This window comes from Aulostomus chinensis, chromosome 12 (genome assembly GCF_037954235.1).
Source record: "Aulostomus chinensis isolate RoL2024-O1b breed Wild chromosome 12, RoL_Achi_v1.0, whole genome shotgun sequence".
NCBI classification, from domain to species: Eukaryota; Metazoa; Chordata; class Actinopteri; order Syngnathiformes; family Aulostomidae; genus Aulostomus; species Aulostomus chinensis.
In genome coordinates, this window is record NC_141331.1 from 26047705 (window position 1) to 26073852 (window position 26148).

The 26148-nt window shown below is 44.6% G+C and overlaps 1 protein-coding gene and 1 long non-coding RNA gene across 6 annotated transcripts; one reads left to right on the forward strand and one right to left on the reverse strand.

The window, feature by feature from the left end:
- The first annotated feature begins 15394 nt into the window (after nt 1-15394).
- On the forward strand, nt 15395-16671 carry LOC147252589 (trace amine-associated receptor 13c-like). 5 transcript variants are annotated; one of them, XM_086220945.1, is made up of 3 exons: nt 15395-15642; nt 15820-15823; nt 15858-16671. In XM_086220945.1, exons 1-3 carry the CDS (start codon nt 15438-15440, stop codon nt 16669-16671), a joined length of 1023 nt encoding a protein of 340 aa, XP_086077071.1. In that variant the 5' UTR covers nt 15395-15437. The 5 variants fall into 5 exon arrangements, with proteins under 5 accessions (XP_086077071.1, XP_086077072.1, XP_086077073.1 ...); XM_086220946.1 differs by lacking the exon at nt 15820-15823 and having other exon boundaries at nt 15395-15607; XM_086220947.1 differs by lacking the exon at nt 15820-15823 and having other exon boundaries at nt 15438-15513; nt 15857-16671.
- On the reverse strand, nt 15882-25705 carry LOC147252590 (uncharacterized). The gene is made up of 3 exons (XR_015118775.1): nt 25684-25705; nt 16997-17089; nt 15882-15924 (listed from the first exon to the last, which is right to left on the reverse strand). It is a non-coding gene; the product is annotated as an uncharacterized LOC147252590 (long non-coding RNA).
- Nucleotides 25706-26148: the final 443 nt, after the last annotated feature.

Genomic DNA, 26148 nt, shown 5'->3' on the forward strand with positions numbered 1-26148 from the left:
ACGTAGCGTTGTAGCTAACTGCTACAACACTCACACTGAAGAGTGTCTCAGTCTTTATCTCGTCGACACAGAATGACACTCCACCGTGCAGTCTTGCGGTCTTATGCCATCACACTGCAAACCACAAGAATGTCCACAAAAAACTGTTTGTCACGTTTCTCTGTATGTATCTGTTTCATTCACTCGTCTTCTCTCCTCACTGCATCTCCCACCTGGCTTGCCGCGCGTCTTCCCTTTAAACTTCCCCCCACCTGACCTCATGCTCACTCCTGATTGGCTCACGCCCTCCTGCTACGGCAAGTTCACAGCTCCACAAAATACGAATACTACAGAAATTAAATGGACATAAACAGAGTAAATGCATACTCTGAAGCAGTGTTAAGGCACATAACAATACAAAGTGTACCCATTTCTGTCTTCAAACAAATAACTTATAACCCAAAAATAATGATGGGGTTACAAATACATGTCACGATCCCTGTCTCGTGTTTCCTGTTTTATTTTGTAGTCATGTCCTGTCCTCCCTCCTGTGATTACCTCATGTGTCTCACCTGGGTGATTGCACCACCTATATCTCGTTTCCCCTCATGTATTTAACCTCTGTGTTTTCCCCTGTTCAGGGTTGGGCCATTGTTTTGGATTTTGCACTAATGGGCTGTCATGGAGTGTTTTGCTCACTAACTGTTTGTCATGAGTCTCGAGTCACCAGTCTCCAATCTGCAGTCTCAAGCCGCCAGTCTCCCGTCTCAAGCCGCCAGTCTCCCGTCTCAAGCCTCTGTTTCCAATAAACCTCTTTTGTGCACCGTCCCACACTCTGTCCGCTATTGGGTCTACTTCCCTCCACTCCTACACGTAACATATATATATATATATATATATATATATATATATATATATATAAATACACACACAAATAGGGACGTCAGCAAAATCTTCAAGAGACAGAAGCCCCGGAAAGCAGCTTGACTGGATTCTGTCTCCCCATCCTCCTTGAAGCACTGTGCTGATCACCTGTCTCCAGTGTTCACAGACATTTTCAACACCTCACTGGAGACCTGTCACATGCCAGCCTGCTTCAAAACGACTACCATCATTCCTGTCCCCAAGAAGCCAAGGACCGCAGGACTTAACGACTTCAGACTCGTCGCCATGACCTCTGTGGTCATGAAGTCCTTTGAGCGCCTTGTGCTTTCATACCTCTAAGACATCACCGACCCTCTCCTGGACCCCCTGCAGTTTGCCTACAGAGCCAACAGGTCTGTTGACGATGCTGTCAACCTAGCCCTCCACTACATCCTCCAGCACCTAGAACTCTGCAGGAACCTACACCAAGATCCTGTTTGTGGACTTCAGCTCTGCCTTCAATACCATCATCCCAACCCTGTTACAGGAGAAGCTCTCCCAGCAAAACGTGCCTGACTCCACCTGCAGGTGGATTACAGACTTCCTGTCTGTCAGAAGCAGTGTGTGAAGCTGGGGAAACCCATCTCAGACCATCAGCATCGGATCCACACAGGGCTGCGTTCTTTCTCCTCTGCTATTCTCCCTGTACATGAAAAGCTGCACCTCCAGTCACTAGTCCGTCAAGCTCCTGAAGTTTGTGGACGACACCATTGGACTCATCTCCGATGGTGACAAGTCCACCTACAGGTGGGAGGTTGACCACCTGATGACCTGGGGCCTCACGTATCAACGCAGTTTACGCAAGAAAAACTTGCGTACGCCAGGATCGATGCTCACATTCAGATGTATCAACTCAAAGTTTGTCGATTCTTGCGCTGTTTCACACCAACTCCGGAAGTGCCGTAGAACTTGGCGGAAAGCCGATTCTTGCGTTAACTACACTTTGGTCCGTTGGCGACACCTTGTGGCGTTATTTGGTAACTGACATTATTTGATAACCACACATCCGGCACAAAAGAAGCCTTCCTGCGGGAGATGGCGGACCATTCCGGGGTGAGTCAGTCGACCCTCAACCGGGCCATGCCCTGGGTGGTGGAGCTGATCATTGAACAGGCCAATATTAACAGTTTTAACATATTTACAGTTTGCAGCAATAACCTGATTCTCTAATGTAATCGGAGCCAATGACAGCACTCATGTTGCCATAAAAGCGCCGTCCCATACACTCCACACACCGTTTCCACTCCATCAATGTGTAGATCATGGATGCGCAGAGGCTGGAGGGATGGACGCCGATTCCGGCCGGGCAGCTGTCCTCGCATGCCAGAATTTCATTTCCACAATGTGACTGGGTAAGAAGCTACTACACGATTCATGAAGCCAGATTAATTTATTTTGTCCACGAAATGTCCCAGAACATTTATCAGGCAGTTCAGGCTCATTGATGCCCGTTATGTCCTCCTGCAACTGCAGGACCGCCTGTGTGAGGACGGGCTGGCTGGAATGCCTCTGGTCCTGGCTGATGACTGAGCCAGTGGATGGGCTGGCACAGGAGCCAGCAGGTGTGCTGCACGTCGGCGGCATGGCTGACGGATCAATTTCTATTAAACATATTGGGTTATTTAAATAGCTGATTCTGTGTATTTGTTGCCTTTACATCTGTGGCAAAGCAGGTGGAAATGTTGCGTAAGAAATTGAGTTGCCACTTACCCGCCAGGCTCTCGGAGTCAGCATGGGTGGCGGTGACAATCCCCCCGTCACAGAGATGCTGCCCCTGACTGCTGCCACCTGCTGCTCAAATTCCATCAGGTGCCCCTCTCCCTTACCCCCACCTGTCCGACCGGCACTCCTCCGAAGGGCAGCTGTACGCCGCTTGACCTCCACCTTGAGGTCCTGTTAGTGCAATTTTCCATATTATTATTTAAATTTAGATTGAAGCCAATTGATTACTGTAGTTGTTGCATTTAGTGATTGCACAGTGTTAAATTTAGTCCTACGTTTAGCTTGCACTGTTGAGGAAGTTAGAATTGCAGACATGCATTAGAAATAGAGAGGAAATCTTTCAGAGCGCCAGCAGTGGTGCAAGCTGATGACGTAGTGATGCTCACGCAGGTTTAGTGAGGAAAACTGAGCTTTGTATCACTTCGATCATTCAGTAAAGGAGGAGCCAACACTTTTCTACCTTCGTCATAAACTTCAAACACACGTAGCGACTCGTTCTTTCCGTCATTAGAAGAGGTTCAGATGTATGAACATGATGGTAAACAGCACTGGTGATTAGAAGGGAACTTTAGCCAATAACAGGTCCCACCACTTTTTTTTCATCTCCGCGGGAGTGCGTTGCTCCCAACCCACCGCGTTCACCCTCTCACTTCTTATCCCACTCACAACGTTTATTGTTTATCCTGACACCACTGGACAGGCTGCCAAACAGAATCTGCTGCCTCTCCTCCACCTCCCCGACCAGCACCACCAGGTCGCACACAGTGAACCTCTTTTTCTTTGACATTATTTTGCGAGTGCCGACAGCGGAGACCCTATAGGTGGGCGTAACGGGGGAGGGCCTGTCATTCCGACATCTGTGCTCAATTCCACGCTGATTGGGATGTACCAACAAAACGTGTGTGGATTCTGGTGCTCACACAGATTGATACATCTGGATTTTTTTCTGCATGCACAAATTTCGGGATTATTGCGACTGCCGTTTTTTAGTATGAGATCCACGCAAGTATTGATACATGAGGCCCCAGATCAGACTGAAGGTGCAGGATGTGTAAGGATACTCCTGAGACAGCCCAACCTATAGTAGCGGGGTGTAAGTTGCTAGCCGTAAAAGCATGTATGGAGAGGCACAACCAAATGGCAGGGGTAGTGTGCAGAAACATCTGTACCTGGTATGGACTAGAAGTACCCAAATCCCAATGAGACATACCACCAAAAGTGGTTGAGAACAACAGGGCTAAGGTGCTGTGGGACTTCAGCTTCCAAACTGACAAACAGCTTCTGGTGCACAGAGGCAGGCAAGCTACCAGCAAGCAGGTCTGTTTGACATTGGAGGTTCCAGCTTCCGAAGCCCACCTTCTTTTCTGCGTCAGTCAGCTGCTCAGATTTTTTCAAATGTTGTGGATGTGCTCTCTTCATGGAAAAATACATGAATAGAATATGCATAACGCTGGCCCACATGGCAAGAACAAAGCGGAGGAGGTTTTAAGTTCAGGAGGGACTTTAGAGGCTGTTATATGTGTTATATGTTATATGCCATCTGACATGATTAAGCAGACATACTTCATGATAGTGATGAAACCAATGGAGAATAGCTCCAAAAGTGAGCGTTGTCATCAGCTGTATGATTAATGATAGTTATTGTATTCTTGTGTTCTTTGTCACTGATGTCATAACTCTCCGCTGACATTTGCCTGTGTGTTGTATCTGTGGCACATTTACGCCCCGTGAGGTTTAATATGGGTGTCAGGGAACAATGTTTTGAAGGCCATTAGCAGCCACTACTCTCAGAGGTTTGAGTCTCTCTGTGGAAGCCTCTTCACACCTGCAGGAATTAGTATCAGATGAACACATCTCAGCCTCTGCAGCAGTCAGAGGCATTAAGACAGACCAGCTTGGTTGTAAACACACATTGCTGCTGCTGCCACACAAAAACAAATGATGCAATCATCATTGAGCAGTTTTTTTCCCTGGTGTGACATTGCCTCCCCTCAAAACTCTGTTTGCTCAGAGTGAAGCAGCCATCATCAGTATCTATGGAAACATAATTAATATGTGACAGATGTATGACAGAAGGCTGCACAGTGGTGAAGTGGTCAGCACTGTCGCCTTGCAGCAAGAAGGTTCTGGGTTCGAGCCCCGGCTTGGGCACAGGATCATTCTGTTGGAGTTGGCATGTGCTCCCCGTGCCTGTATGGGTTCTCTCCTGTACTCCAGCTTCTTCCCACCGTCCAAAGATATGCAATTGGGGACTAGGCTGATTGGATACTCTCAATTGACCGTAGGTATGAATGTGAGTGCGAATGGTTGCTTGTCTCTATGTGTTGGCCCTGCAATGGATTGGCGACCTGTCCAGGGTGAACCCTGCCTCTCGCCCGAAAGCCACTGGGATAGGCTCCAGCCCCCCGGGACCCTAAACAGGAATAAGCGGAAGAAAATAGATGGATGGATGGATGGAGATGTATGGCCGTAAAGTCACAATTCCATCAACATGAACCATCAAGTCTGCAATGGTCAGGGAGTTTTAGGAGCAACTGTTCTTGTTTGACTCTCTGGCTTTACTAGTTCACTGTCACCACTCTCAGCAGCTTTGGTTCCAGGAGAATGTTTGGCCCCCCACTAAAAAGACAAAGTGAGCTGCAAAAGCCCAGGTTGTATTCCGCTGCCATTGCTCAAATAGCCTACATTGCTAATCTAACCACAGGGTAGGCCCGCCGGTGGGTTATGACTCGTCGAGAAGGCTCTGCACCCTATATGCAAGACTATGCAGCTTTTATTAAGGAGTTCAAGACTGTGTTTGATCATGACGTCCATGAGCAGGATGCCGATTCAGCTCTTTCCACCCTCCAGCAGGGTTCTGTCTCTGTGGCAGAGTATGTCACAGAACTTCACATTCATGCAGCCTGCTGGCAATGGAATGAGGCGGCCTTGTTCAGTGGTTTCCGACGGGGCTTGGCAGAGCCCAGGAAGGACACTGTGACAGTCTAGACCCCACTGTCACTGTTTGTCCCCAGCCCACCTCAATGAGTGCACAGTTGTTTGGTGGGATGGCATGGACAAACCCGGAGACGGTCAGCAACGTTGAAGGACACTTGTTCGGCAAGGCCATGCATCAAACAGGTTACGGCCTTCTCCCTCACCAGGGCTCTGAACTGGATCCTAAAAGAGTCAGGGTGGGGCTGGAGCCTTTAAGTAGGCGTCGAAGGCTACGCCCAAATTGGGGCGAACCATTCCCTGTCCGGAGACAGGGGAACTCGAACAGTACATGGACATGTGAATGGGTTTGGTCAATGAAGGACACTGGACATTTGTTTATTGCAAAGTAGCAGATATATATGGTCACTGAAGGACATGGTGTTTCTTTGCTGTATGTTAAGGTACACAGAACAATTTGGGAAAACAATACAACTCCCCTTAACTGGTCTTTGGTCTGTCTGGTGGGAGGGGCCATGAGAGTATATAAGGGGTGAGAGTGGGTTTACAAGGCAGTCTGCTGTTAACTCTGCTGGGGTGAGGTGCTCATTGCTGAGGTCCAGAGACCCCTGGTCCCTTCTGTATATAGCTGCTTTATTATATTTGTGTATCACAACTGCGGAAATAAATATTGTTACAACTTATGCAACTCTGTCGTGTTTTGCCATCAATGGTTTAATGTCTGGGTCTCACATTACCCATACCCGTGTCCGGGGTGTGACAGACACACTAGCTGGTAGAGAGGCCGGCCACCTTGGATCACCTCATCTCTCTCTCTCCATCTCTTTTAATGAATGTCAGCGGGAGTGTCAGCGAGAGAGGGCTCACCAAGGCCTCTTTAGCTTGGCCACAAAAAGACAGGGCTCAGGGCATCAAGTCAGCCACCTATTCAAACCCCAGTCCCACTCCAACAGGGCCAAGTTTATTGTCACTCTCACATGCCAGGGGCAGACGTTCACTTTGACAGCATTGATCGACTCTGGGGCTGATGAGAGCTTTATTAACCATCACTCCGCCCTGGAGGTGGGCCTCTCCATTACACCTCGAGAGAAGTCTCTCTCAGTGAGCTGTGACAGCCCAGTCTCTTCAATGTGCTCACAAATAATTCAGCAATATCACACTGGAGGTAGCGGTGTTGTGTCATCACAGCTGATATTCAGGGCGACCTCCAGCGTGATATTGCTAATGATATTAAATAGTTTCGTTTTTCATTTAACATAGATACAGTAGTTTTCCAGCCTGGTTGGAGATGGTGGGGAGCACACATGCACATCCCTGGGCTCGGGCGCAGAAAATCACCACAAACGATAAATGAGGAGCTGAGTGATGAGAGCAGGAGAATATTCCAGGTGCCGCTTGTCTCTCCACTGCACGTCACACACTGTGGTCAACCAGGTAAAATCAATTTTATTTATATAGCGCCAAATCATAACAGAAGTTATCTCATGACACTTTACAAGAAGAGCAGGTCTAGTACCACACTCCTATGAATTTACACCCAACAGTTCTCCATGAGCAAGCACATCCTGCAACAGCGGCAATGAAAACCTTCCTTTTAACAGGCAGGAACGTTGAGCAGATCCAGGCTCAATGGGGACTTTCTGCTTCGACCGGTTGGGGGGAAAAGAGATCAGGAGAGCAGGCAGAAACAGACAGGGACGTGAGCATGTGGAGCTTTGGGTGGTTGCCTGAGCCTCTTCAGGTCTGCCGCCTCCTCCAGCAGCACCTGGGATCTGGGATGAGGGGAGCCCAAAGGCTCCAAAGAAGAAGACGAGTTAGTTATATGTATGAGTATAATTTATGTATGACACATATAGGAGGACAGAGAGGAGTAGAGGGAAACCCAGTGCAGCATGGGAGATCCCCCAGCAGCCTAAAGCCTGATTCATGCTTTTACGTCGCGTCAACGGTGTCGACCCTACTCCGTAGCCTGAGGCGCACCTCCAAAAAATCCTGACTACGCGTCGCGTTGACGCGTGGTGAAGTGAATGTCGAGGACTGTGATTGGTCCACTCAGAACGTAATTTCTGGTTCAGTTGCAACCCTATGGTCGCAGCACAACAACACCGCCATTTTCAAAATTTCTGTGGTGAAAGCTCCAAGAAAAAACGGACCAAGCCAAAGAAAGGATTATCAAGGAGGTGCACAAGTATGACCACCTCTACAACTCCTCTTCGCGTGTGAATTGTTGTCTGTGACCGGAAAAAAACAAGGAATCCAACAAGAGCCCCCCGTAAACAATACAAAGACAAAGCAACACCCCCTGGTGAATTGCAGAGCAACGCGTTTCCTCGACGCAGAACTATAAATGCTCAGTGACGCCGTCGACGCAACACCGTACCTACGCCGTCAATGAGAGTAGCAGCATTTTGGACCAGCTGGAGAGTCTTTAGGGACCAACTGGTGCAGCCTGATAGGAGCGAATTGCAGTAATCCAGCCTGGAAGTGACAAAGGCATGGACTAATTTTTCTGCATCTTTTTGAGACAGGATGTGTCTGACCTTAGCAATGTTTTGTAAATGAAAGAAAGCAGTCCTAGAAATTTGCTTAATGTGGGCATTAAAGGACAGAACCTGATCGAAAAGAAGTCCTAGGTTCCTTACGGTCATGCTGGGGGCCAAGGTAATTCCTTCCAGGGTATCTATCTCATTAGATAGGGTGTCTCTAAGATGTTTTGGGCCCAGGACAATGACTTCAGTTTTGTCAGAGTTTAATAAAAGGAAATTATGGGCCATCCAAGTTTTTATCTCCTTGAGACAGGCCTCCAGTTTAGTCAGCTTATTTGTTTCATGTGGATGCATTGATAAGTACAGCTGTGTGTCGTCAGCATAGCAGTGAAAATTAATTCAGTGTTTCCTAATAATGTGACCGAGGAAGCAGATAAAGTGTGAAGAGGATTGGTACAAGGACAGAGCCTTGTGGAACACCATAAATGACTACAGTGGTTTCCAAGGGTTTATCATTAGTTTGTACGAACTGAGATCGACCTAGTAAATATGACCTGAACCAGTTTAGTGCAGTTCCTTTAATGCCAATGGCATGTTCTAGTCTCTGTAGAAGGATATGGTGGTCAACGGCATCAAAAGCTGCACTAAGATCTAATAGGACCAGCACAGAGACCAGTCCCTCATCTGATGCAAGTAAGAGGTCATTGGTAACTTTGACTAGTTCTGTTTCTGTGCTATGATGAATCCTAAAACCTGACTGGAAATCCTCTAATAGGCTGTTGCTATGGAGAAAGTCACACAGCTGTTTAGCAACTGCTTTCTCCAGAATTTTGGAGAGGATATAATCTTGCCAGATTATATGAGACTCCTCCAGTTTGGAGGAGCACCATATTCTCTCTAACTTCTGTTTTTTTTTTTTTATTAAACTGTCTGGTTTCTTAATTGTACCAAGGTGCTTGTTTCCTTGGATTTATAGATGTAGTTTTTAGTGGGGCAATTGAGTCCAAAGTTGTTCTTAAGGTGCCTGTTGCACTATCGATAAAAGGATCAGTTTGAGAGGGACTAAGGTTGACAACAGTGTCCTCTGTTACAATGGGACATGACACTGAATTTAGTGCAAATGGAATCGCTTCCTTAAATCCAGCTGTGGTCTGATCAGATAAACATCTGGAAACCACCGTTTTCCTGAGTGGAGTGTAGCTGATTAGTGCAAATTCAAAAGTGATTAATTGATGGTCTGATAAAAGCGTTCTGTGGAAATACAACTAGATGTTCAGCTTCAATTCCATACGTTAGGATGAGGTCGAGGGTGTGGTTGTGTCGGTGAGTCGGTACATGAACAGACTGATGGAAACCAATTGAGTCTAGAAGAGAGAGAAATGCAGCACCAGACTGTCGTTATCAACATCCACATGAACATTGAAGCCACCTACAATAATGACTTCATCTGATTTGAGAACTAAACTGGTTATGAACTCTGCGAATTCAGATAAGAGTTCAGAGTCAGGACCAAGAGGGCGGCACACAATAATAAATAAGAGTGGCTGTGTTGTTTTCCAGGCTGGATGAGACAAATTAAGAATCAGGCTTTCAAATGAATTGAAACTTCTTTTGGGTTTGGGATTTATTACAAAACGCCTGTCAAACATAGCAACTCCACCTCCTCGGCCAGAGCCTCGAGGAATGTGAGTGTTAATGTGACTGGGAGGAGTGGATTCATTTAGACTAACATCCTCATCATCACAAAGCCAGGTTTCAGTGAGACAGAGCAGATCAATACAATTATCAGATATCAATTCATTTACCGATTCAGTTTTTGGCATCAGAGATCTGATATCTAATACGCTCAAAAAAATATTTGACCCATAAACATTGACTTTAAGTGTTTTAATTACATTAAGTTTTTCCATGTAATTTTATTAGGCAAGTTTAATGTGATGGTCCGACTGAAATTAACGTTATACCATGCAGAATCAGTTTCAATGAATTTACTAAAGTTAATGCAAACGTATACATAAACTTTATGCATTTATTAAGTTCAGGGTAAGGTGAACTTTCACATAAACCTTTTTACTTATTAAGTCAATGATAAGATGAACTTTTACTTCAACTTGGACCAAGACCTCAGCTGCCTCTTCAATTTGGGCATCACTGGGATATGCGGTGTATTTAAAAATCTCCTCAACCATACCTTCAAGAATGTCCATTCTTAGCTTTGGAGGAGAGGTAAGAAGAGTACCATTTGCACTGAATGCAGCATCTGCTCTCTGAAGCTGAATTTCAGCAAAATATGAGAATTTGGGAACAGTGAATATTGGAGGCCATGAAGAGGTACTTGACTCAGGAGGAGGAGGTAAAATGATAGTGTCCCCACTGTCAAATGAGTGAACTGAGGAAAAGCTGTCCTCAGATGGTGTGCTGGTTGGGTTTACAGAGCTATGGGACGTATTTGAATAAGTCGGGCTGCTGGTGCTGCAAGGTGGTAGAATCCCTGGAATGCTGGAGCTACTTTCTTCACATGCCAAAAAAACCACTTTCAGAGTGTCTCTGTCGCTTATGTCATTTGTTGCCGAAAGATTGACATTCATTTCCAAAATCTGGATCTTGACACTGGAGCCTGAACTCCTGTGCAAGTCCTAAAGCAGTCTTTATCTCACGGACAAGTTGATCCACAGATGCTGGTATTCCTGACAGGAGGCTGAGTTTTCTGGCATCATCTCCGCCAAAGACGACTCTCTGGTGGACAGGGCTTGACATGTTTCACGTCAGTTATTCTAGGGAAAAAATACAGGACACAAAGGTTATGAATACTTAGTTATGGCAACTTCATTTAACGTCGGCCTTAAAAATCATGGATCATAGATAGATAAATGGATAGGTGGACAACAGAGATGAGACAAATGAGTATGAGTACGAAAGTGTGTGTGACTAGCAGTCTGTGTGAGACTATGATATTAACACGTGAGAGGCAACATTATTTCTTAAACCACCTCTCATCATATATTGTCACTGAATATAAAAGGAATACCATTTTTCACATGACAAGTTTTTATTTATTACTCATATTTCAAAAGACAGTGAGAGAGAAGTTTCATTAGACCTACCTTAAACAATAATGTGCCTTTTCAGAGTTACCATTCGTTTCACACCCACCGTGTAGTCACAGAGTGGATAACCATCTGCAAGGTTTTCAAGATCAACTAGGGCAACATCTCTATTAGGAGATGTAGTTAGCTCGTAAGCACTGTAATGATCATGATACCATGCACACAAGACTCTTACAACAAAGCTCACACTGCTTTCAACAATACAGATTTGTATGATCTCTGCAAACTCAGGTAGGCCACCAGTGCAACCATATGGAACTAGCATGCCAATTCTATGGGAGATGCCTTTGACGGTTGCATTTTTGGCAAGATGTACATCAGTTATCTCTGGGTTTTTCTGCCTAAGGCTGTCCACTACCTCCTTGTTCATTACATGCACGGGAAGCAGAGAAACATTTTCAACTTCCAAAGCAGGTTTAAGATGCAATGCACTGATATGATATGCAATCATTTGTTGATGTTTAGTTGCTAAGGTGAGTGGTGTATTCTTGAAACAATTTGTGTGACGAGCAACTCTCTTAAAAAAAAAAACTGTGCTTCGCCTCAAACCTCATAGTCCACTGCCCTATCAAAGGCCCAAAACATTCAATCAATTGAGGATAATGTTCAAGGAAGTGATGTTTTGCACACTCGTGCAGGAAAAAGTTCCAAGAATCTGCCTCTGTGTTCTGTGATTTTGCAGTCCAGGTAGGCAATGGTTTCTTTGTTATGTAGAGGGGAAACAGCAAGTTCAACTATTTCTTATAAGTCTAACAACACAAGCCAAGCAGGCTCTGCCTCTGGTATCAAGTCTCCAATTATGAATGGAAGCAATGTCAAAAGATTCATACAGAGCTTAACAGATAATGTAATTCCTACAGCAATTCGTCAATAGATGTAGCTGGTACAAAAAAAAATTCTCAAACTTTAATAAAACTGAGGCAATATTCTGTTCAATAACTTTGGGAAGATCTTCAATATTGGAAGTGTGCGCATCTACATCCGTTTCAAGATTCTACATCTGTGTCTGCTGCACAAGGCACATCATCAACAACTGAAGTTTCTGATTCCTGTAACTTGGCAACAACAGAAACAACCTCAGGCTTAAAATCATTTAAAGTATGGGGATTATGTTTTCTGTTTTTATGAGTATGAAATGCATTGTAAATGCTAGTTTTAAAAGCGCAACCCTTGAACATGCAGGTTACAGTTTCATGTCTTCATAAATGTTCATTTACATGACTGAAGTAATCGTGTTCATTTGCAAGTTTAGGACATGTACACAACTGACATGAAAATACAGATAACTCAGATGGTTCAGGAGATGTCTGAGTTTTGTGAGCACGGTATATATGACTCAAAAGACTGTTCCAAAGTCTAAATGTGCATGGACAATTAGAATATGGGCAGGAATGCCTGAATCTACTTCCATGATGGCCATGTTTTAGCTTGCTATGTTTAAGCAATTCATACCTACTTGGTACTGATTTTCCACAAACCTTACATTCCCACACTGCCATTCACATGTTCACCTAGAAAAGAAAACAAATGCAAATGTGATAAATGTTAACATGTTAGCAGAAAACTAATTAAGCTTCAACAATTCACAATGATATCACATGTACTCACCTAATTTCAAAGGTTGCCCATACAAAAATTTAAGTTGATCTTTGTTGATTTGGCCTTGTGGTGATGTGCCCTACGTAAAATAAATTCGACAACTCTACAATTTCATTTAGCAGACGCTTTTGTCCAAAGCGACGTACAACACAAGCAAGAATTCAGACTTAATTAAGGAAAAGTCCATAGGAAGCGCAAAAGTGCTTCAGTTGTGATTTGGTCACAGGTACTGCCATCTAGTGGCAGAAGAAGTGACGCGCCACCCCCCCCCCCCTTTTTTTTTTGACAGACATACAACATCACACAACACAGTTAGTGCTACAGAATCACTAAGTGCTGGGTCTTGGACCCTCTGACTTATTCTACCCCAAAGAGGAGAAGAGTCAGGTTCAGTGCCTCGGTGCTCTCTGAACAGTTGAGTCTTCAATTGTCTCTTAAAAGTAGGAAGGGACTCAGCAGAACGCACAGAGTTGGGTAGTTCCTTCCACCATTTGGGAACAACAGAAGAGAAGAGTCTGGCTAGGGATTTGGAGCAGCGCTGGGCTGGAAGCACCAGGCGTCTTTCGCATGCATGTCAAATAAAAAGGAACAATGTCACATTGTTAGTACCCAGAATGGATGAAAACCATGTTTTTGTGAGCGTATGGGCACGTGCAGGAATGTAACTGTAAATGCAAGTGGTATTAATACATCTGAACACACTGGAAAAAGAAATTATGATTTCATTTTTTGCAAACAGATGCTTGGAAATAACTATCTGGTCTCTTAATAGGGCTGCAACCAATGAATATTTTCCTTAGCAATGAATCTGTTGTATTATAAACAATTAATTGATTAGTTGTTCAACATTGCAAGTTGGAAGTCTCTTGTTTTGTCCACAAACTAAAGAGATAATCAGTTTATTGTCATGAAGGAACAAAGGAACCTGAAATATTCACATTTAAGGAGCTGAAATAAGAGGTTTTTTGTACTATTCCTTAAAAAAAAAACTACAATAGTTGTCAAAATAGTTCATGTCGTTTAATAATTGAATCTTGGTCATTCATCAATTAATTGTTGCGCCCCATCCCCCGACTACCACCCGCAGCCACAGCGCAGCACCATGTGATCTCTTAATGGTGTTGATAACCCACATACGACGGCGTTTTGTTTTCCGAGGTATTCCTGCCTTCCACGTCAGGTACAACACAACAGTTCTGTGAATATTCATGGTGAAATGATGGAAGGAAACGTTGCCGGAAATACTCTGCTGCGAAACAAAGCTGCTAAATAGCCTAGCCTAGCGCTAACGTTAGCCCCAAGCTTACTGCCTTCGCTATCCAACTTCACCAGACTTCCTAAAATGTCGAAGCAAAAGCATTTATATTGTCTGCGAGAAACTTGACAGATAAGACATAGGACAATTAAAACAGTTCAACTTACCGTAAAGCACAGTCGTCTCTCTCCATCTATCAACCCATCAATCAGCTGACAGCCGGATCAATGCAGGACCCTCATGGCGTGGCAGTGCCAGTGTGTGAGGGTAGAGTGGGTGAACCCGTAGATTTCTGCAGTTACCATGGTGACAACATGCTGGCACACGCACACTGTCATTTTATGTGACCCAGTCAGATAAAGTTTACTCGTTTTGTTTAAATCACGTTTGTAGAGAGCATATTTAAGTCATCTTTAATGATTGTATTAAATTATCCTTATATTTCATACATTTCAGTTAAAGTTTATCTTAGAATATCACTTAATATTTATTAGGGCCAATCATCATTTTTTTGAGTGTAGTCCACATCTAATTTTTAGATTTTTTTTTAGTTAATTTAGTGGTTGTGTTAATTTTGATTAGGTTTTTCTGATTTACTCCTTTACAAGTAGAATTGGAACGAGTAAACTAACGTGGTCGGGGGACAGACACAGTCTCTATGTAGTTTTGGGTGGGTAACTGCCCAAATGGACGCGCGTGTAAGATGGCAGCTCTGCTTCCTGGTCTGAACTCTGGGTTGTCAGGGTTTTGATTCTATTATAAACTGGGCCATATTTCTGGAAATTAGAGAAGATCCTTCCAACCAAATAGTGAAGCTACAGTTTTGGGTGCAAACATGTCAACTTTGTGTGTGTGTGTGTGTGTGTGTGTGTGTGTGCACGCGCGCGCACCCTCTCGAGGCAATGTTTGGTGGGTATAGACTGATGATGTCAGGAATAAATGTTTACAGTTGCCGCTGGGCAAGTTTAAACTGCGTGTTGGTAAATGGTTGCTTTGCATCTTTCGAACACAAATGTGTCTGTGAGGACACAAAGACTGTAACGTAAACATTTCATGCCGTGTCACTGCTCCCTTTGGTGTCTGCGTGCTGAGAATGGTGTCATTTTTATCGAGACTGCTCACTCATGGAAGTGCCGATGCACACTGGGATGGAACTGTTTCATCCTCCCAATGATGCAGTGCTGTAAACAGCTGTCACATCAGTGGCATCTGTGTCTTGTGAGGACGTAGAAAGGAGTTTTTTCACATAATTTAAACGGTTAATTGTTAATTTGACCATGTCCCATGAAACCCAGCAGAGACATGAACCAGTTGGGTGATCTAGAGAGACACTGGGCGTGGCTTGTTGAGGGGAGGGTTGAATTTACACAAGGATAAATCTGATGCATCATCAAGAGCTTGAGACAGCAGCTGTAGCTTCTCTTCTCCCTGATGGAGACCCAGGAGCGAGCAGAGCTCTGCTATCCACACCTCATCAACATCTCCTGCAGGAAGCCAGCCTGCTGCTCTGAAGCTGCTCTCCTCAGCTTTATGTTCTGTCCCGTCTGTCTCCTCACTGTTACTCTCAACCTGCTCATCATCATCTCAGTCTCCTTCTTCAGGCAGATTCACATTTCTCTGCAAATCCTGCAAACTTGTAAATAATGTCAGCTTGTAATTGGTGCTAATGTTAGACCATGCTAGGCTACATTTATTATCTTCTTGAAAATACTTGAACAATGCTCAAATGTCAGATTTTGATACCAGAAAGTTTTTTGCTCAAGAAGCCACGTTGGTGTCTCTGTGCTGTGATTTTTGTTTATTTAGATGGAAGTCTTGTTGTTTTACTGATGTACGCTTCTCCTCCTGCAGGCAGCTCCACACTCCCACCAACATCCTCCTCCTCTCCCTGGCCGTCTCAGACTTTCTGGTGGGCTTCCTGCTGATGCCAGGAGAAATCTTTCGGAAAACATCCTGCTGGTCTCTCGGGGATCTCATGTGTTCTCTCTATAACCTCCTGGCCTTCATTGTTAACTCTGCATCAGTAGGAAACATGGTGCTGATATCAGTGGACCGTTATGTGGCTATTTGTTATCCTCTTCATTACACCACCAGAGTCACAGTGTGGAGAGTTAAAGTCTGTGTTTGTCTCTGTTGGCTCTGTTCGGTCCTCTACAGCTGTGTCATTGTAAAGGATCTGACTCATTCAGACAACTATAATTCCTGCTATGGAGAGTGTGTACTTATCATTGACAATATTGCAGGAGTCGTTGACCTTGTGGTGACCTTTGTCCTTCCCCTCACTATTATCATAACTCTGTATATGAGAGTGTTCATGGTGGCTGTGTCTCAGGCCCGTGCCATGCGCTCTCACACTGCAGCTGTCAAACTCCAGGCTTCTGTCTCTCTAACAACGAAGAAGGCTGAGTTGAAAGCAGCCAGGACTCTTGGTATTGTGTTAGCTGTGTTTGTGATATGTTTCTGTCCATTTTATTGTGTGTCTCTAGCAGGAGATGATTTGCTCAATGCTTCATCTGCTGCTTATGTGATTTATCTGTTTTATCTGAACTCCTGTTTGAACCCTGTCATATATGCCTTGTTTTACCCCTGGTTTATTAAAAGTATTAAAATCATTGCTACTCTTCAGATCCTTCAGCCGGGCTCCTGTCAGGCCAACATCTTGTAGATGAGACTAAAATGACAACATAATTTACAGTATGATACTGACTTTTACATGCACATCCAGCAGTTTTAGGTTGTGTTTATTATTCTTATCAATTAACGGGTGGTCAGGTACTAAAATGTAGCTATATATACCAGTTAAAATGAAAATATTTAGAAGGACAAATAGTGTGTGGATTTTTTCATTCTTTGCTTGCTGTTGCTGGCTAAGGTTTTTGTCAAAGGGATAACTGATTACAAAGCCTTCAGCCAGTTCTAAGTCAAAGACATACATTATAACTAAGGTGATAACAATGTAATTTTTGCTTCTATTCCATGTTTGGTTCTACCTGCAGCATAGTGGTTCCAGCCTGGTCCAGCTCCTGTCTCGTTCTTACCAGGGCACCGGCAGACAGATAGGGGCGGGTCCCTGAGTGCTGAACCTGGAGGAAAATTCAATACAGATGACAAAATCTTCATATCTGTGTAGAGTGACACTACAGACTTCTTCTTTTCACCTTTCATCAAGTAGATATGCTTGTTGATTTGACTCTTGTTAATTCTCGCTTCTGTCAGATAAAATGTTGCCTTTATGAATCCAAGAATAATTTTTCTCTGAATGTCAGTCACCAGGATATCTGGGGTTGCTCCACTGATAGGGTTCCATTGCAGTAGAACAAGGAAGCATCACCCCTCTGCAGACAGCTCAAGGCCACAATGCAGTGACGATAAGAAGCTCCATCACTACAGATCAACAGGCAAAATCTCACTTAAAGAATAGTAGAACGCTAAAACCCTGTGTCTTCTCATTGTACCAAAAAATCCAAAAGGTCCAGAAATGATCAATAAGGAGTAAAATAAGTTTGTATGTTCTTTTTTTTACTTATTCAAGAGATCAGCTGCTGCTCACAGATTCCCAATTCAGTGAAACAGCAGTAAAAGAAGCAGTCTCCCTGACGGTCTCCATCAGAGCTGTCCAAACTTTCTGAAGTTAAATGCTCACTTGAGTTTCCTCTGGACAGAGTTGTTTCATCAGTCCTGTCAATTTTATGATTGAAACTTTGCAGTTTAACTCAGCTGCATTGTTCACAACTGAATGTAAAGTTGACAAAAGCAGCTTTATTCAATTTGGTGGATTACACAAAGTTAATCTAAGAGCCTCTCTGTGCCTAATACATTTACAAAACTCATAACTGAAGAGGAAAAACTCAAAAGGGAATTTTTTTGTTTTTCTTAGACATGATGTCTTTTTGTTTTTTCTTCCTTGCTCTTCTATTTCACTAATTCCTTGCTTCAGCCATGACGACAGAAACAATCGTTCTGCTGCATGTTGTTCAAGAACTTGAAGACTTTCTGATAATGATTTTTCATTTGAAATTTTTTTTCACTAGTTTCATTCACCAATTTAAGGAGACAAAGTTAACTTCATATTAAAAAAATTATTACGAATTTTTCATTTTACTCTCACTGTTTGATTTCTCTGAACATTTTGAAAACATTGAATTCTTTGGTGTTAGACTTTGTGTTTGGCAAATAAAGTAAATCATCTGCATTGATAGAGGACGTTTCCCAGCTTCACTGTGTGAGTCTCGAGGTTTCCCTATAGGTGTTAGAGGCCTCTCCTCAGAGATGTAAACTTGGAACGTGTGTGCCTATGATGTCCTCACAATTTAAAAACTTTAGATTCTCACTCTTGTATTATATCACCAGATGCAAAGATGAGAATTACAGGGTCAGAGAAATACCACTACAAATCATATTGAAATCACCCAGTGTGTGAGGGACACCGCCGCCAGGGATGAATCTGCCCTCAGGTTCCCCAAACCCCCTGCCTTGGAAAAGAAAACTACATTTTAAAAAAAAGCGGTACGATCCATAAGCAAGAAACTCGTTTCACATACTGTCAAAGTCCTTATAATGACAACAGGCCTAACCCACAAACACACACTCACACCTTTCTGACTGCACGGATACAACCATACACAAGCTCAGCACTAATATAATACCTAGTAGAAATGATAAGAAAAAGAATAATCCTCTTCTCCTCCTGGAAATGTCATCTTATCTTGGTGGTGGAGTTTGAGTGCCCATAGGCCCAGCGAGTGCCTGGTGGCCGGGCTTTTGCCCTTGAGGCCTGGTTGGGCCAAGCCTGACATGGATACATGGACTCGTCTCCCTGTGGGCCCACCACTGCAGGAGGAACTGGAAGGGTCTGATGCAGTGTGGATCGGCAGTGGACCAAAGTGGGATCATTGGCAGTCTAAGCCCTGGCTATGGAAGCTGGCTATTGGGACATGCAATGTCACCTTTCTGGCAGGTAGGAGCTGGAGTTGGTGGAAGAGGATGAGCGTTCTCGGCTCGACAGAGTCAGTCTCACCTTGACACATAGATGTGATTCTGGAACCTGAGTCCTTGAGAGGGACTCTCTCCTTTGCTGTAGTTGCTCTGGGTGAGAGGCAGAGGGTTGGGCTGGGCTTTCTGATCGCCCCCAGATTCTCTCCCTGTATGTTGGGGTTCACCCCGGTGGATAAAAGGGTTGCTTCCCTGCACATTCAGGTTTGGGAATGGGTCTTGACTGTTGTCTGTGCTCATGCGGTGAACAGCAGTTTAGAGTACCCACACTTTTTGAGTCCCAGGGAAGGGTGCTGGATGGTGCCCCACCTGGGTACTCCCTTGTCCTTCTGAACTGCTATGCTCACGTGGGCAATGATAGTCTGACCTGGAGGGGCGTGATTGGGAGGAACGACAGGTCCGACCTGAACCTGAGTAGTGTTCAGTATATTGGACTTCTGTGTGAATGGCAACTTGTCCATAACTAACACAGTGTTTGAACATAAGGATTTCCATCAGTGCATGTGGCACCAGGAGGTCAAGGTCAAGGTCAAGGTAAACTTTATTGTCCACAAGGGAAATTTGTCTTGGGCTTTCACCCCTGCAGCCACCACACAAAAACATCAAGTAAACAGTACAGTACATAACAGGGCACACAACATTACACCAGTGCACAAATTGTCGAATTATTGACCCTTTTACTCATTGGTGTTTCAGAGCATCATTCAGCATTTTAGTTGAAGCAGGGACAAAGGAGTTCTTGAACCTGATATACCTCCACTTTGGTTCCCTATACCTTCTTCCGGAGAGCATAAGTATAAACATCTCATGTAAAACATGTGTATCGTACTTAACTATTTTTTGGGCTTGATTAAGTGTGGCCTGCTCATAGATGGACTGCAGAGAGGGGATTTGTCTTGCCCCTATAATCTTTCCTGCAGTCTGCATAAGTCTAACCAACTTGGACCTCAGCTGCACTGAGAGACGACCACACCACACTGTGATGCCAAATCTGACCAGGCTCTCCAGAACAGCTTGATAAAATAAAATAGGTCATAGGTCTATGATCGATTTTATAGTCATATCATTTCATCTGCAGCCATTTTTTCAAGACTCGGGTAAAGAGAGGAGCTGAGCTTGCAACTGAACACCATCTGGTGGTGAGTTGGAGACGACGGGAGAAAAATGTTCGCTCTTCCTTTACTGAATGATCAAAGAGATATCAACCACAGTTTTCCTCACCCAACCTGCAAGAGCATCACTACGTCATAACCTTGCACTGCTGCTAGCGCTCTGAAAGATTTCCTCTCTATTTCTAATGCATGTCTGCAATTCTAACTTCCTAAACAATGCAATCTAAACGTAGGACTAAATTCAACACTGCACAATCACTAAATGCAATAACTACAATAATCAACTGGCTTAAATCTAAATTTAAATAACAATATGGATAATGGCACTAACAGGATCTCAAGGTGGAGGTCAAGCGGCGTACAGCTAACCTCCAGAGGATTGCTGGCCAGACAGGTGGGGGTCAAGGAGAGGGGCACCTGATGGAATGTGAGCAGCCGGTGGCAGCAGTCATGGGCAGCACCTCTGTGGGGGGGGGGGGGGGTGATGTCGCCACCACCCACGCTGACTCCGAGAGCCTGGAGGGTAAGTGGCAACCATTTCTTACGCAACATTTCCACCTGCTTTGCTACAGATGCAAACGCAACAAATACACAGAATCAGCCATTTAAATAAACCAATATGTTTAAGGTTTAACAGAAATGGATCCGTCAGCCATGCCACTACGTGCAGCACCCCTGCCGGCTCCCACGCCAGCCTGTCCGCCGGCTCAGAGTCATCTGCCAGGACCAGCGGCATTCGGGCCAGCCCGTCCCCCGGCCCCAGCACCAGCACTAGGCCGACAAGCGGTGGACGGTCCTCCAGCCCACTCAGATCCAGCGGCGCATCCTCCGGCCCACACGGATCCAGTGGGAGGGTCGTCACACAGGCGATCCTGCAGTCGCAAGAGGACATTATTAGGGGAATAACGGGGATCAATGAGCGGCTCGACTGCCTGATAAATGTTCTGGAACGTTTAGTGGACAAAATAAATTAATCTGGCTTCATGAATTGTGTAATTGCTTCTTACCCATTCACATTGTGAAAATGAAATTCTGGCGTGCAATGACGGCTGCCTGGCCAGGATCGGCGTCCATTCCTCCAGCCTCTGCGCATCGATGATCTGCACATTGATGGAGTGGAAACCCTTACAGTGAATGTAAGCATATTCCTCATGGGACGGCGCTTTTATGGCAACATGAGTACAGTCAATGGCTCTGATTACATTAGAGAATCTGGCTATTGCTGCAAATTTCTCTTTAATATCGGCCTGTTCAACCGCACCGTAAGGGAATTTAATGTACCTGCGGGAGAGGCGGATGATCATGTCCACCACCCAGGGCATGGCCCGGCTGAGGGTCGACTGACTCACCCTGGAACAGACCACCATCTCCCGCTGGAAGGCTTTTTTGTGCCCGATGTACTGTATATGCGGTTATCAAATAATGTCAGTTACCATACACAGGGTGTCGCCAACATACCGAAGTGCAGTTAATGCAAGAATCGGCTCTCCGCCGACTTCTACGGCACCTCCAGAGTTGCCGTGAAACAGCGCAAGAATCGACAAACTTTTCGCATTGATACATCTGAACGTGAGCATCAATCCTGGCGTACGCAAGTTTTTCTTGCGTAAACTGCGCTGATACATGAGGCCCTTGTTCTCCTTCACCAGTTTCCACACCTGGGGCCTCATGTATCAATACTTGCATAGATCTCATACTAAAAAAACTGCGGTCGCAAGAATCGCGAAAGTTGTGTAAGCACAAAAAAATCTGGATGTAACAATATATGCGAGCGCCAGAATCCACGCACGTTTCCTTGATACATCCCAGTCAGCATTGAATTGAGCGCAAATGTTGGAGCGACCGGGCCCACCCCCGTTACGCCCACCTATAAATATGCAAATTTATTTAAATAGGGTCTCCGTTGTGCGCGCTCACAAAATAATGTCAAAGAAAAGAGGTTCACGGCGTGAGAGCTGGAGGTGCTGGTCAGGGAGGTGGAGGCGCAACAGCAGATTCTCTTTGGCAGCCTGTCCAGTGGTGTCAGGATTCACAATAAACTTTGTGAGTGGGATAAGAAGTGCGAGAGGGTGAACGCGGTGGGTTCGGAGCAACGCACCCCCGCGAAGATTAAAAAAAAAGTGGTCGGACCTGTTATTGGCTAAAGTTCCCTTCTAATCACCAGTGTTGTTTATCATGTTCATGCATCTTAACCACTTCTAATGACGGAAAGAACGACCTCCATTTGTCACGCAGCTTAAAGGGCAACTTGGCAATAATGGCTCTCATGTTTGAAGGGGTTTCTAATTCCATTAAGAATTGAATATCTTGCATGGCATGATAGCATTCCCTCAGAAATATGCCATCGGCGTGCAGGGCCTTTCCATCTTCTGCTTTTAGAGAATTCCAGTTGAGGGCCTTCTCCAGATAGGCAGTTGCTATTTTCATTTCATGTCCAAAGTGCTTTTGAAGCAACATTTTTGCCTCTGCGTATCCTCTTCGGGGGTCCATGTACATGCAGCTGTGCACAAGATCCCTTGGCTGGCCAGCAGTGTATTGTTCCAAAAAATAAAGTCTGTTGTGATTACTGCTGGTCCTGCTTTCTGTGTTGTGTTGAAAAGCTTGGATAAATGATCTGTAGTGAAGTGCATCACCTTTGAATATTGGAATGTCTCTAATAGGCAATAATGAGAGCTGCTGCTTCCCAACCAGATATTCAGTGATGTCATTTTGTCTTCTGAGGATATTCGCAAGAATGGTATCAGAATGCTCATCTTCATGACCGCTGTGCGAGTCGGGTTTGACAGTGTTCAGCCTGTCATCATGACCTCCAATAGCACCCCGAGAACGATGCTGGGCTGCATCACGTCTGAGGTCTGGCTGCGGCCCAACACCATCATGGCGGTCACTTTCATGGCTTCTTCCCAGGTCCCGCCTGGCCAGTTCTTGCCTGGCATCAGCACCATCCTGAGATGCATCATGTTGCGTTGCTGCACCACAGCGTCTGTGGGCTGGATGCTGGTCTGAACGCACTGGCCAGGTGTTACGATTTGGATGCAGCACAGCATCAGCACCACGTCCGAGGCCTGGATGCTGGTCTGCTTGCACGCATGGGGGGCGAGGATGCAATGAGTTGACATCTGGCTGCTGCTTAACACCTCCAGGCTTCAAGCATGTAGGGCCTACAGCACCACCTCCATGTCTAAGCTCTGCATGCTGCTCACTTCTGCCCACTCCTGTGATTGTTCTTCAGCAGGCATCTGAGCAGCATTTTCATGAGCAGAACTCAGGTCTTCCGCCCTGTAGTTCATAAACATCCAAAGAAGCTTCTCCTAATATAGTTTGTTCCACTTTCAGAGGACTGAAACGGTCCATGGTCCTTGCATGTGCTTGTGGTGATTTTTTTAGAGTTGTGAGATGAAGACTCCTCCAATTCATTCAGTACATTCAATTTTGCAGTTGCAGCAGCAAACTCAGATTCAACTGCAAGCTTTGCTTTCCTTTTCTTAAGCTGAAGCTCCTCCAATTCCAAAGCATATTGGTTATCCAGAGATGAGGCCCTTGCCAACAGCGCAGCACGTTCAGCTTCTGCACGCATCCATGCACGTGTACTGGATGTACTGGAAGTTCCTCTCCTTCTAGATAGTACAGAATCACGGTCAGTAGAGTGCAAGCTTACTTCCTGATGCACAAGCTGTGTAGATTGATGAAAAGGCATAAATTTCCTCAATTGTATGAGTTTTTATCCAGCCATCTGTTTCTTTTATGAATTGTTTGAACACAAGCAGCTTAGGTTCATACCAGTTAAGGTGGTCTGCATCTTTTTCCTCAAAAGGCAGATATGTTTGTATACAGCAATGCAATTCCATAAATTCAGACAATAGTTTGTGAAACACATCATATGCACTGCAAACATCCTCCGCTGTTCCATCCGTCATCAGTGCTAGAAAGTCATTCTTTTTGCGTGTCGCAGCTCCAAGTTTACCTCTCCGTGAGGCCATTGTCTTATATAGCTGTTCATTAGAAACTCCTTTAGGCATTTCTTGAGGGTCCGTGGAGGTCACATGGGGCACATCTCCCTCTGAATCTGTTATATTCGTGAGTGTCTCTGGCTCACTGGAAACCTTTTCCTCTTCCCCATCCATATTAAAGCAAGGATCAGTGACAACTTTGTCTCCTTCCATATTCATATCCACATCAGAGAAATATTTAGCCATTGTCCTTAGAAACTCATTTTCCAAACATGCCACTCCTCCTGTGGCTTTAAGTCATATCCAGATTCATTTCAAAGAACATGTACAATTGTGCAACAAACTCAGTCTTATTCAGCAAATTGTGTACTCACAGTTCAGCTTCTAAAGAGTGTTTCCATATCCTTTTGAAGTAGAGAAATCCCCCGACGTTCCTTTATGAATTAAGTTAAATGAAGGGAATCCAGACCCATATTTCCTTTATCTGAAGAATGGATTATTTGCATCCTTTTGTCCATTAGTTTTGTCCTTTTGTCCATTAAATTCCATTCCTCAATTCCATGATTCGATTCCAAAAGGTTCTTATTTTCCAAGTAACAGTTTTGACTTAGATTTAGAGGCATTTCAACATCAAAACCTCGACTTTAGTGAGGCCCAGGGTGTGTTTACTCGCTTTTCCAAGAAAAAATGTCCAGAAAGAAATTATGTTTCAATGAAAACATATTTATTCTTTCTAGCAGTTGTCCACGTTAATAACCAAACTGAGAGGATTCAAAAATAAACTTCCAATAAATAATACTGTATAATACTGTATGCCTCCTCAGCCTCACCAAACATTTTCTACTGTTCTTGAAATTCCAGTCAAGTACCCTCAAACAGGCAACATGGCTTCCTGCCTAGGCGAGCCTTCCAAAATAAGATACATGAAATTCAACTCGTTCTACATAATCAACATAGAAGTTGAGCTTTTACTTTGAAAGAGAACAGTTCTTAAGGAACTGCATAAGGTTCACTTTAACTGCAATGACACATCAAAATTAGAGTTAGAGTAGTTCTCAGATCTGAGGAAGAGGCTTACATAAATACCAAATTATGAATTTATCTTTTCCAAAATAATATTTCACATATCAAAATTATGAAAGTGGACAAAAAAGAAAACATAAGACTGGGTCCAACAGAGGGCTTTTTTGTGCCCGATGTATGTGCGGTTATCAAATAATGTCAGTTACCAAACACCGCCACAGGGTGTCGCCAACGGACCAAAGTGCAGTCAATGCAAGAATCGGCTTTCCGCCAACTACGGCACCTCCGGAGTTGGCGTGAAACAGCGCAAGAATCGACGAACTTTTCGCGTTGATACATCTGAACGTGAGCGCCGATCCTGGCATACGCAAGTTTTTCTTGCGTAAACCGTGTGGATACATAAGGCCCCTGGCCTCCATTCTACAATCAACTGCCGCTACAAAAGCCCAGTCTTCATGACACTCCACACCAGGGCTCACCTGTCAGAATGAATATCTTTGGATATCCAAACTCAGCTGAGCCAACCTGCGGAACCAACAACACTAACCAACCCAAATTCCTTTCCTAAAGACTTTCAATAAATACGCCCAAGGGCTTCACCTGATCTTTCGTGTCCTCATTGCTGTGCACTTGGGTCACACTCATCAGTCTTAGCAATAAGCTCAAGTCATCCGACCCAGCCGGCATGTCAGAGAAGAAGACTCTGCCCTTGAACCCGCTTCAGGCCCAGGAAGTTTTGGCGCAACACTCTTGTCTGCTATTACAGACCGCTACTGTGAATTCAAGTATGAAGGGGGAGATCCAAGAGGTTTCCAGTATTCCGCAGGCCCGGAGCATTCAACAGGAGGACCAGGGGCCTCATGTATCAACGCGGTTTACGCAAGAAAAACTTGTGTACGTCAGGATCGATGCTCACGTTCAGATGAATCAACACGAAATGTAAAAAAAAAAACGATGGAAAGCTGATTCGTGCGTTAACTGCACTTTGGTCTGTTGGCGACATCATGTGGCGTTGTTTGGTAACTGACATTATTTGAAAACCGCACATCAGGTACAAAAAAGCCT